General features: G+C 29.9%; 1 protein-coding gene across 1 annotated transcript; it reads right to left on the bottom strand.

The window, feature by feature from the left end:
• Positions 1–2,179: 2,179 nt before the first annotated feature.
• LOC124935170 (homeobox-leucine zipper protein MERISTEM L1-like) lies at positions 2,180–6,868 on the bottom strand. Its single transcript, XM_047475620.1, has 8 exons — positions 6,688–6,868; positions 4,734–4,867; positions 4,292–4,356; positions 3,710–4,187; positions 3,531–3,635; positions 2,782–3,435; positions 2,607–2,705; positions 2,180–2,521 (listed from the first exon to the last, which is right to left on the bottom strand). The coding sequence occupies exons 1-8, from the start codon at positions 6,866–6,868 to the stop codon at positions 2,180–2,182; spliced, it is 2,058 nt and encodes a 685-aa protein (XP_047331576.1).
• Between the last annotated feature and the right edge of the window lie 7,156 nt (positions 6,869–14,024).

Below are 14,024 nucleotides of genomic sequence, written 5' to 3'. Positions count from 1 at the left end.
GCGGAAGACTTTCCCGGGTATCACTAAACTTCGAACTAAATGAACTCTAGTGAAATATGTTTACATACGTATACCCTTTTTTATTGATTTTAAAATTCAATTTGCGACTCTATTTCAAATAAATAATCATTTTAATTAATTTAAATACAGATTTCTACAACTTAAATTTTAATTTGATTATGATAAATCTAACGATTATTTAAACTTAAACCAAAATTAATTATTTTTATAATTAATTTTAAAGCTGTCAGGATTTATATAAAATATTTTTATTATAAAAATATTTCTCACACGCAAATCGAGGTTAAAATTTCTCGAATCTCGAGCTTTTATGAGAAAAGGGTTTTCTGGGGGTTATTGCTTTGTAGCGACTATGTTGGGGATTTAAATTACTTAGCTCAAAAATATAAACTTGACTTTTGAAAAATGTTTGTATCATATTTTCAATTTAATAGGCAAATCCCAAAAGGTACAACATCTAAGGGATGCATAAGTTTTATCCTACTGAATGCCTATACCTAAAAAGGGTACATATACTATTAAAGAAATATGTCTTTCTTAATGGAAAAAGCATATGATTTGTCTCCCATTTCAAATGAGTTAGTGAGGACTACACAAAGATAATATGCAATGTCAATCTTGAGATCTAAAAAGCTTCAGACATGGTGAGATGTGACAGTTTCTGTGGTGCTCTAAAGTGATATTGGTGGTTAAAAATATAAGAATATATGAATTGAGATGTGTATTTGACTGAAGTATGAAAGTGTGATGTATTATATGAGACATTGTTTGGACTTTGGTGGTTTGCTGAATTGGGTAAAAGATTTTACGGTAAGGGATTAAAATGTTGGTAATAGTGTGTAAAGTAGCCTAGCATCACTTTAGAAAAAAATATGGATGACTTACAACTTCAAGTAAATTCTTCGGATCGACATATCATGTCTAACAAAATAAAGAGTGTATTTGATTTGATTACTAAGAAGAAATTTGTTTTATTTAATGAAAGAAGCATGTGATATGTCTTTCCTTTCAAATGAGTTAGTGAAGACTACACAAAGACAAAGGCAAGATGTAATGTCAATCTTGAGATTTATAAAGTTTCTGACATGGTGAGATGAGACAGTTTTTGTGGTGCTCTAAATTGATATTGGTGGTTAAAATATAATAATTTATGAATTGAGATGTGTATTTGATCGAAGTATGAAAGTGTGAGGTATAAGATGAAAGATTATTTGGATTGTGGTGGTTAGCTGAAGTGGGGTAAGATGTTGCGATAATAATATGAGATGGTTGTGGTGCAAAATGCTCGAAGTGAGGTCTCGATAATAGTAATATGAGAGGTCCATTAGGAAATAAAAAAATTTAGTGGTTAAATATGTGAATGAGTTGATTGGTTGACCAAAGTGTGAAAGTGAGGTCGATTGGGAAACAAAGTATATTGGTGGTTAAATATGTGATTATTATTATTATTATTATCAATGATAGAGAGACGAGTAACGTATATTTCAACTTTATATATGTTGTATTTATATTCAATTTGTTAAATGAAATTTTTTAAAGTAAAATCATTTTAGAGTTAAAGAAAAATTGAGATTGTTTATTTTTGAATTTTGTTTTTTATTTAGACGATCACACTACTAATGACAATGATGATGTTGAGAATGAAGAAAATTTAAATTTTATTTATATACTATGCTAGTTAGATTAACCTTGGAAAGAGGGCTTAGCAAATGTTAGAGATATGCAAACAAATATAGTAAAAATGATATTTAAAACCTAAACAATGTTTGTTTAAAAAATATATTTAAAACTTCCAAATAAAACTTTGATAGAAATTAAAAATGAAAATATATGGAATTTTAAGACATTAAACTCTGTTTTTTTTTTTTAAACAAAATATTTGGAAATGAAGGATAATAAAATGAAGGATATTGAATTAAATAATTACAAAGTAATCACTAACTATCTATCTAGATTAAACTTGCAAAGAGGCCTAAACTTGTTGGAAAATCCTTAGCAAATGATAGAGACATGTAAACACATATATTGAATGATAAAAATTGATATTTAGAAATTAAAGAAACTAGAAAAAAAAGATTGAAGCAAATAAGATAGAATTCAAGGCTGCCAAAGTAACTGAATTCAATTAAAACAAAGAGCTAGATCTTAAAACAAAGAGCTATTTAAAGAAAACATCTTCCTGGTTCATTAAGGCAATCATGAGACTATCCACGGTGTTGTTGAGCATATTAGTAAGAGTGTCCACAGATGGCTGTTCAACCACAATATTGGGATTAGAATCAACCAAAATCTGGATGGATAAAGTTACCAATGAGCCGGCCCCATCACTTCCATTGCCCAGACCGTCCGGACCTATCACAAAACCAGTAGGAAGCATTGTCACGTAGTCGGAATCCCCTCCGACCAAAGTCAAGTTCACCGCCGTGCTGTCAACCGGGGCATATACAATGTACGCTCCCATTGGATCCCAATTTTCCTCTTGCAGGACCAGTACTTCAGGCTGCATATTATACATATATGCCTTTTTAATAATCAATTAATTCATAATTTATATAAGCAGAAAAAGACTTAAGAAGATTTGTTACGTTAAGTTGTAGCACAGATACGCTGCTAGAAGAATCTCGGCCAATCACAATGCGGGAGATTTCTTTAAGTGGTTGTTCAGAAGATGTAAGAACATCCCACTGTTTATTTAAGACAAGATTAATTAATTAATTTGTCAAGATATATACAAAGACAGAATTGAAAGAGGTACAATACCTGACTCCTTGTTTGTTGGTTTTGGAGAAATTTAAAGACAGTGATGGGCGGAACATTGAGCCAAAAGGAATGTGTAGCTATAAGGATGACCCCTACAGGATGACCGCCGGAAATATCTGTGTTCCTGATCTTGAGAATTCTAATTTTATTTGGGCCACTGTATGGAATTATATTCCAAACATTCCCTGTAGCCACACTCACTCCAGTATTAAAGATCCTTACCATCCTCTCAGACAACAAAGTATGGCTCCTTTTACTTTCCGTACTCATCGCCACGTTGATATCAGAAAAGGGCAGGGTGTTGGACATGACACTGAAGAGACGATCGGTTTGGCTCTGGAGAATACCAAGCCAACGTTTGGCGCCAAAAGCTAACCCGGAACTGACCAGAGCCTTGTACATTGAATGAACACCAGTCACGTGTTGTGCTTCAACGTGCTCTATCCATGTCACGTTTGTGAATCCATTGGGCGCATCTTCAATTATGCACCCGGAAGGCCTTTTCCTCGATTTCACTAGGTCGAATTTCCGAAATATGTCAAGAGAAACATCCACCACTGCCCACTTCTTTTCACCCACTTGCCTACAGTACCTTGCCAACATGTTGTCACGGATAGGAACAAAAGGAGTCTGCGCATGCGTCTCTATATAGATCTGCAACACCCAATTTCATTCATTCATTCATATAAACTATATGAAATAATGCAACCAACCATTATATATAATTAAACAAACACTTAATTAATTACCACTTGCAATGCACCATTATAATTTCCTGGAGACAATCCACACGACAAGATTTCCAAACACGTCGCTTTTGACACAATGGCATTGAAGAAGCGCTTCCAATTAGCCTGATCATCATCATTACATTTTTTATTTAACAATTAATAATAATAATAATATATTCTAGCTAGCTATTACGTACCTGACTCATGAAAACATCCAGAAGAGAATGGGAACTAATATTAAGGGTGGTGGAGTGGCGAGAGGACTCGCAGTAAAGACTTTCAGGGCGAGGTCCAAATCCTATGGGGAAAATCCGAAAATACTCATCCTCATTCAACTTGAACCCGATATCGCAATCAGAATGATTTGGGATCCACAGAGGTTCCCCCATTTCGGCCATTTTAACAACCTCTTCCATGGATGTCATTGCAATCTCCCAAATCATACTCCTGTCTATTTTATCCCCTGGAAGCAGCTGCTGCTGTGTCTGCTGATGCTGGTGTTGCTGCTGATGAACCTGATGATGATGTGAATGATTCATCCAGGCCCTAGACATGCTACCACCTTGTCCCGGCATAACTACTGTTGCTCTTATCTGGTTTTGCTCTGATCCCATTCTTGAAGACTGCCCTTGGACCATGTAATTGTTGTTAGGACTAGTCCACATGTTCCTACTTCTGTCACATATTGATTGCATTATTTATTAATATACATTTTTATTCATTTATAAGATATATAAACAAAATGAATGTATGAATTAATTCAATAAATTAATACGTACCTAGAAACTATATTAGAAACTCTAGCAACCTGAACCCTAGAAACTATATTAGAAACTCTAGCAACCTGAACCATTTAAAATTGAATTGATCAAATTAAAGAATAGGACATTAATTGACACATAAATGATGATTCTTATATCATAGGCATCATATATGAATTTAGAACATATACATGTGTTGTTTGCGATACCTTTGAACATTCTATCGCTAATTTCATAAAAACAATCGAAGAAAAGCATAAAAATCTGAAATCTCAAAATCATAATAGTCTAGAAAATAAACTGAAAATCAGGAATAAGACGACATATAAAAAAAAGCCAAGAACACAACAGAAGAGATAAAAGAGTAATCACATGAGAAACTAGAAGCAATTCAGAAAAATGGAAAAAAAGAAAAGAGTAGTAACAAAGAAGTTGATAGTCAGATTCCCAAAAATACTACCGAAAACCAAGATGGAATATCAGGGGATGGAAGTGTAGATGAGAAGAGGAAAGCAAACTTAGGTAAAGTTGAAGTAAGGAAATGCACAAGTAAAGGCAAAGTTGGAACAAGCAAGGATGCAATAATTGATAATGCTGCGAGTAGTAACAAACATCCATTGACATACTGAAACAATAAAAAAGTTCCAGTTAAGTTCGGATACAACTAAAGGAAAGTTTCTTAAGAAAAATCCAAGAAATTAGGTAATCATTGCTCACAAAAAGTTGTCATCAAATGAAACAGTCCAAACACTAATTGTGGTAAAGAGTGCTAAATATAAAAAAAGCAGGGTGTTCGAATTATCCCCATCAGTTGCAAACAGAGTAAAAGTAAAACGAAAATAGAGATTCAGATGAACAGTAAAGAAAAGTTGACGTTAATGCTGAAAAACAATATATTCACAAAAGAAAGAGGAAATACATAAAAGAAAATGATTAACAAACGTTTTGAATGCAATGAAGCTTAGTCAAAGATGGAATTTCTCATTTGAATCAGACTATTAATGTTGTAGGTTTTGTATGCTTTTTGTCTTTTACTCATTTGATTCAATCAAAACTAGGGTTTGTCTAGCTTAGATCTTAACTCATTTCGGATTCTCACCAATTTTTTGTTTCTTTAATGAAATGACATTAAGTCGTGTTAAAAAAATTAATTAAAGAATAATACATGAATTCAATCCATTTCAATTCAAATAAACTCTTACTTCTTATCTTGTGCGCTCGTTCTCCGCGATCAAACGTTGCTCCTCCTCCGTTGAGATCTCTCTTTGTTCACTACTGGTTTATAACACAAGGAATTCTTTATGAAATTTTTGTATCTCAAATTGTCTACATTAAGTATCTATTTTCATTAAGCAGTTCACCATTCTCGTCACATTTTTTATTATAAGTAATTATCTAAAAGTTAAAATTAATTAATTGTCTTAAAATGATTTATTAAAATTAACTATTTTTCCAAATGATTTATATTACAAGAATCACAAAAAGTGTGATTCCAAATAATTATGTAATAAAGCACAAATATCATATTTCAATTATATTAATATGAAACATTTTTCTCATTAAATAAATAAATTATTCTTATCATATATCCCAATATTCCATCAAATAATTGAATTACAATTTAACAGCTTTTAATAAAAGTTTATTTGCAAAACAAAACAAAAAATTCAATGTTTATATCCCAATAAAATAAAAAAATATGAAATTGATATATATATATATATATATATATATATATATATATATATATATATATATATATAAAATAAATGACTGACAAGTGATTCTCATCCTTCTATTCAATTGGAAATTTTAAAATTTTCTCCTATTACATTTTCAATCCAATAAAGAGTTGGACACGTCATTTTCTTTTATATATATATATATATATATATATATATATATATATATATAATATATATATATATATATATATTTTACATATATATATATATATATATATTTTACATATATATATATATATATATATTTTACATATATCAATCAATAATAAATCAATAATAAATGGTTCAAAATGTAAAAAAATATAAATAAATAAATAAAAGTATACCTTCACCTAAGTCCGTTTATTCTGAAACCAGAGTTTAACCTACACCAGATCCATATCCAATTGGAGGCTCAACATTCGCCTTTGTTTGTCATCAGGGAATGGACAGTCCTTAAAAAAAATTGCATGTTTAAACAATAAAAAATATAATAATATGATTAATAATTAATTTAATGTTATAAGAATGTGTGTAAAGGAATATAATTTGAAGGGTAAAAAATAATATATTTCTCAAATTCATGAATCTGTGATTGGGTGTGGCGATGATAAGTTTTTCTCCTCATCCTGTTAGAGCTCTCTCACTCGTCGGCCTCGGCGTCTGCGTTTGCGTCGTCTTCGCCTTTACCCTCGCCTTCTTCATCTTCACCGAAGGCTTCCACCGCCTTTAGAAGATGATTTTCACTTCCGGATATGTTATTGTTTTCTCCAATTTCTACATCTATGTTAAGATTCTCCACTATAATGTGTTGATTTGGTTCCTCGATCGCGAGTGCATTCGGTTCATCAAACATGTTTGGTTGTTCCATCATATTCAAATTTAATGTTTGTTCGTTCCTTGGCATATTCACATCCAAGTCCACCGGGTTCATGAAATGTTCATATTCAAATTTAATGTTTGCTCATCCATTAGCAAATTTGTATTCTGATTTTTACCTTGCATTTGTTGTCCATGCAGCATCATTCTTATGTACATGTTCATCTGCATCTATATAAATTTAAAATTTTATATCAATTTTTTGTCACAACAAATAACTAAAATATGTTTAGTTAAACTTCAATTTTAATTTTCATGGTTAACCTTTCAATACATAAATTAAATATAATAATTTTCTAGCTTTATTTAATCATAAGTGAAATAATGAGATAAATTTTAATATATACAAAATTCAAATGTTTTAACTAACACCTCTAATATGATTTTTTAAATAAATATTCTTATATTCAATCAGAGTTATTACAGTAATCAAACCCTAAACATAATAAGAGGAAGAAAAAAACAAATAAAACATTAGAATATATAACCAGCGATCGAGAAAGATTAAAGAAGATTTAAATTTTGTAGCCAATACTGATAATTGATCGATGTGTACATTTTATTTTTATCACATATAATTAACCAAAGATAACGATGTAGATAAATTAAGATAATACATTGCATACCTCTTCAACTTCAATAAGTCTCACGAATTTGACTTTCATGTTTGGTAGAGTTAGTCTCCGAAATATGTCAACCCACTTAAATAATAATTTTCACTTGTAATGATTTGCTCATGCATATCCAATCACCTCTTTCAATACAAACAAATAAATAAATAAAATTATAATATATATATATATATATATATTTATTTATGTAGTGTGAAAACCAATGTCAACTCTAGAAAACCAAAATAAATTGATCATATGTTTTTAGCAAAATAAAAAATTCTACTTAATTTGATTTTACACATATAGGAGTTTTTTAATATTTAGTTATTCAATTATACCTAAATAATTTAGTCAAACAAAAAATTATACCAAAATACCCCAGTTATTTTTAATTACATTAATTTTTTGAAATGAATATCACATTAACTATTAGATACATAATACAATATAATTTTATTGCATATGAGTAATATAGATCCAAGAATATATATCCTTTGAAAAATAAATATATCCAGGAATAAACCACTCAAATTGAAATATATCTTTTAACACTAAAATATTTAAATATTCTTATTTATGTATATATACTTTTTACTGTTTTCTCATATATTAAAAATAATATATTCGCTTGATCTAAATAATAACCAATTTTCAATTAAAGATAATTAATTCTAATATAAATCACGTACAAATAGAACTATAAGTAAAATTAAATTAAAATGATGATTTAAATCACATTTTAACCATAAGATCTTAAAATCAATGATTTAAAATAAGAATAAGAGATTAATTTTAAATACAAAATTAATATAGTAAATTGATTATCATAAAATTAGTCGGATCAAAAAAGTAATATAAGTAGGCATATAAGTTTTTTTCCCTTATCTCCACCTCTTTTTTAATATATATATATATATATATATATATATAATTTAAAAGGATGTAATCGATGAAAGAAGTTAGATTTAAAACCATTCTTTCTAAAATTTAAATACAAATATATGTATAAATATATAGATATAAGATATATAATCATATTTTATTCTCTATTTCAATATATAGATACAAACTCAAATAATTTATGGTCATGCAAAATTAATCTGAGTAGATCTATAAAAGAGATGTAAAAATTATATGTAAAGTATATATAATTTAAAGTGATAATATATATAATAAAAGTGTTAGAGATTAGAGAAACTCACAAAATTAAAATTTTATTGTGAGAAATTGTTTAGAAGGTGATTAAAAATGATGTATTGGTATGCCTTTTATACTTGAGGATAGGACTTCTCTAAAGATAAGTACTAAAAAAACACATTAAAAAATAATTGGCTGTGACAAAAAATAAAAATCATATGTAAAACAATAATAATAAAAAAATATTGGTGGAGAATACTCATTGAAAAATAGGTATAAAACATTGAATGAAAATATAAAATGTATTTTTATTTATTTTTTATAACAAATGAAATAGAGGCTAATATAAAAAATGTTAAAAAATCAATGTTTGGAATTTTATATTTGAGTTCATATCATATACAAAAATAATTCAAAAAATATATTTACGGTTTATTAAGATTTATTTGGCTAGCGCGTTTTATTTTTAAAAAAAAAAATAAACGTTGTTAAATTATGATATAATTTGAAAATTAAATGATTATGTTTAAATTAAGAGTACAAATAAAATTTCTTAACAAATTATCTCCAAACTCATATATTTATATATGTGAGGAATATGTGCAACTTAGTTTCCATTTCGATCTTACATTTGAAATTTTATACAGATTAAACATTTATATATGAACGTTCTGATATGATTCCTATTATATTTATTAATATTTGAACACTTACGTATTTAATTTGTGTTTGAATAATTTTAAATTAAATTCAATTTTAAATAGATATTGGATACTTAAAACTATAGCCATGGTAATGTTGTAAAATATTATGGTGATTAAATTGTTTATAAGAATTATATATATATAAATATATATATATATATTTAAAATTTTATTTTTAATATACTTTTGTCTGATTAAATATTTTTTGAAATTTTAATATATTCTTAAGGTTTTAAAAAATAATAATAATGCAAAGCATAAAAAATTAAATATTATTATGTATGAAAGTAATTAATAAATTTTAACTTTATTTTATTTTGTTTTCTTAATTAACCTGTTTTAATATTTTTTTTGATGAATTTTCAGATCTTTAATATAAAATAAATGAATTCTATTTAAAAAATAATTGCAGAATTTTATTTTATTTTGAAACATGAGACCTTAATTTAAAAAACAAAAATAGCAAACAAAGATAATTGATTCTAATTATTTTATCAGTCATTAATTTTATGTCTTAATTTGATTTATTTTTTAATTTATCAATAGGTTGAATTATTTACCTACTTTATTTGAACATTAAATAATTATTTTAAAAACCGTTCGGTATAAACCTGATCTTTTCGGTGAACTTTGATCCGACCGATTCAATTAATTAAATTAGTGGTCGGCCCAGATTTAATTTTTATATTATTTAAAATAATAAATGACACCGACTAAGAAGATAATACCAAAAGAAACACGTTACCTCCCAAATCAATCATTTCTTAACTTAATCATAGTTACTCTTAATCAGGGTTACTCTTTTAACCTTAATTTACACAACCACCTCTCCATATTTAACATAACCATAGTTACATTTTTAACTTTAATTTACACCACCACAGTCACCGTTGATGTAATGTTTAGAGACCGGAATGATGTCTTTCTTCTTCTTATCTCTCTCTATCTCTATCTTTCTTCTTCTTCCCATCTCTTTGTCTCTTGCTCCCCTTCATTTGAACATTTTTCACTACAAAATGGAGAAATCTCGTTGATCCTTTCAAGATATCGATCTTCAGTTTTAAAAAACATATAAAGAAATCGATAAGAGTTATCGGATGCTTTGAAGACATCCACCGCCACCGTCTGCCATTAGTTGAACTTTGATCTGACCATGGTACAAATTCTTTTAAATATGCGGAAACGATTTGAGTCAAGGTCTCCTACCGAGAAGAAAAAATAAATAAAAGTATAACGGATCCAATAGAATAATGAATAACCTTTCGAACCAGATATTTTCGGTTTAGATTTCCGGTCGGACCGGTTTTTGGCCAGTTCAAAAGGTAAATGTATAGAAGTCAAAAGTTGGGCCACTCATTCAACCGTTTCGAGGTTGGACCGATTGAACTGCTGGTCGGATCACGTATTTAAAAGTATGCATTAAATATGTATATCTACAAATCTTATCTAATTAATAACAATATATTTTTGGCCATTCATTTCTTATAAAGGTTAACGTGTAAAAAATCATTAATTAAAAAAAGAGACGAATTATTTAACCATATTCACTTGCAATTTTGTTAGGATCGGGGACGCCCTTGGAGGACCGGGGTGTTTCCGGTTTCAGGAAGGGTGGCCGCTTACACAACACACAACATTTTGACAGTTTTCTATACTTAATGACCATGTCATTTAGTGCAGCAATTAGATCATCTCGTGTAAAATCATCAAAAGAGAGATCAAATACCTCATATTCTTTCTTAGCGGTGAAGCAGGTTTCAACTTTATCATCATTGTCGATGGATGATGAGTCGTCCGAATCGCTATCGGCCCATTTTTCCTTGCCTTCAGCAGCCATTAGAGCCTTCTGCTCTTTCTGGTTCTCCTTTGTTTGATCACTACCTTCAAACAGTTGGATCAACTTTTCCTACACTTCTTTTCCCGTTTCGCATTCAATGACTTTCTCGAAAGTGTTGTTATCCAAAGATTTGAAAATATGTCTCATGCAATGGTTGTCTAGGTTACTTCTTCTCCTATCTTCAGCCGTCCATTCTTCCGTCTCCTTGTTAATCTTTATCGGACCCTCCTTTAGGATGGTGCTCATTTCATCATCCAACGTGATCAGATGTAGATACATTTGTTTCTTCCAACTGCTAAACGCTTCACTGTTTAGCATTGGTGGCTTGTCGCTATGGGTCATGCTTCCCATCTTCTTCGGTTTCTTGAGTGCTAAGAACCTCGCTCTGATACCACTTGTTAGGATCGGGGACGCCCTTGGAGGACCGGGGTGTTTCCGGTTTCAGGAAGGGTGGCCGCTTACACAACACACAACACTTTGGTGATAGTCCGGTTAGAGACTATAACCGTTCTCAACACTTCGCAAACTGTCACAGACTCTTGAATCGGGTTCAAGGGCGGAAATGTCTGTTTCAGTTTGAAGCAACCTCTGCGATTTAGATGATGTTTTAGAAGGAGTAGGTTTTATAGATATGAGTGGACGGTTTACGGAGTAAGATTGATTTTGGTTAGGTTAGGTTAGGAGACAAGATTTTTTATGGATGTTCGAAGCAAACCCTCCTACGTCACCCCTTCTTCTCAGGTTATGAGAAGGATCTCCACTAACTTTCAAAGTTACAACAATTACAATGCCGGTCGAGCCCAACTCGCTACTCGCCGGTTACACCAACTCACTCTTGATGTAATACACAACACAATACAAACACACACAGACAAAGCTTCCGGTTAATGACACACCGATTTTGGATCGCGCGTAATATTTCTTTATCTCTCTAAGATTTTCGTAACTGAGTCGCTTATAATTTTGATGCTTGGCAAAATTTCTTCCTTGGCTTCTATTTATATGAAAAATATGACAACGGTCATATTTTCTCTCTCTAGGAGATTGGCCGCTGGAAACCGGTAATGATCAAGAGGCTTACACGCCTTTCCTCTTGGACAGATCAATTTGGACACATGGAAGACATGCACTTAACCGACCGTCTGTTTTAGAGATTTGCTAGAGATCTTGGATAAGCCTGCCTGACAGCTACCTGCTACTTGGAGGTTGCTTCTGGATTCAGACAAGCATGTCTGACAGCTATCTGTGCATTTATTACCGGAGCGGCTGCATTTAATCAACTGGAACTCATTTATGAATGTCCATGCTTCATTAAGTGTCGGTTGACCGATCCGGTTTAACTGAACTTTACTGACCGAACCGGTTTGACCGAACTCCGGTTGACCTGAGCTTTTTACTTCAAACCGAAGTCAAACCAAACAGTATATATATTTCCAACCGAACGCTCAGTTTCAGCCAGTGAGATTTGATCCCTGATCACATGTGTGACAGACAGAAGTGTTTACCACTAAGTTACAACAGCTTCTTGTTATATTTAAACCAATTAATATACTTGATATAACTTAGCGGTTTAACATATATATTTGAACTTAGTTTTATCTATTCATTAAACTTTTCATAAGTTATAACAATTATTTTCTAACAAATTTATATTAATATTTTTTAATACTAATTATTATTACGTTAATATATAAATTAAAATTAAGAAAAATTAAGTAAAAGTGATTTAATTTAATTAGATAAAAATTATTATATTGTTCACCTTTAGTTAATAATGTTAAATAAACCAGAATATCGTGCATTTGTACGGATAAAAATATAAAAATTAATATTATTCAAATCTAATTGATTTAAAATTAATTTTAGTTTAATCTTAAACTTAATGTTAACATATATTTTATACCCTCAGCACCACTTAATTCCATAATTGACCATGACACAGCTCTTTTCTCTCGTCAAACTCAACTACTAACCCCCCAATTGACCCTCAACTTGTTACTTATACTTTTTCATATGTCTCTTTATCCCCTCGGAAAACCACTCACTAACCATAATCTTGTGACTCACACTTTTCGTATGCTTCTTTATCCATCGACAAACCACTCACCAATCTAAGTCGACCTCTCTTTAACTCCCACTTCAATAAATCAACAACCAATCCCAATTGATCACCTACCTCTTATTCAACGTCAAACCAATCACTAACCATAATCCGACATTCATCTTGTGACCTCACACTTTCAAATATTCGTCAAACCAACCATTAATTCCGACCTCACACTCGACAAACTATCCGTCACCCGACCTCCATCTCGTGACCTCGCACTTTTAAATGTTCGTCAAATCAACCACTATTTCTAACCTCACACTCGACAAATCAACCATCACCCAACCTCAATTTTGTGATCTCACACTTTTATATGCTTGTCAAACCAATCACTAATTATGCCTCACATTTTATATTTCTCATATTCTTTGTTTAAAAGTTACACCACTAGATTTTGGAATTCGAACCAAGTCTTAAGCATGAAATGTGAACACTTTAACCGTTAGATCACTTGAGATTATTGAAATAATTTAATTATTTTGTGTATATATATATATATATATATATTTAAATTATTGATAAAAAAAGTATATATTTTATATGATAAGTGAGAATATATATATATATATATATATAAATATATATATATATAAATATATATATATATATATATATAAAATGAGAGAGAAAATAATTATAATTATTTATCATTTATAAAACTTTATATATATTATAGTGTTATTATATATATATATAATTATTGATAAGACAATATATATTTTATAAGATTATTGATAGAAAAAAATATA

Source organism: Impatiens glandulifera, chromosome 4 (genome assembly GCF_907164915.1).
Source record: "Impatiens glandulifera chromosome 4, dImpGla2.1, whole genome shotgun sequence".
NCBI lineage: Eukaryota > Viridiplantae > Streptophyta > Magnoliopsida > Ericales > Balsaminaceae > Impatiens > Impatiens glandulifera.
The sequence above is the reverse complement of the archived record's forward strand: the minus strand, read 5'-3'. Positions and strand labels throughout refer to the sequence as shown.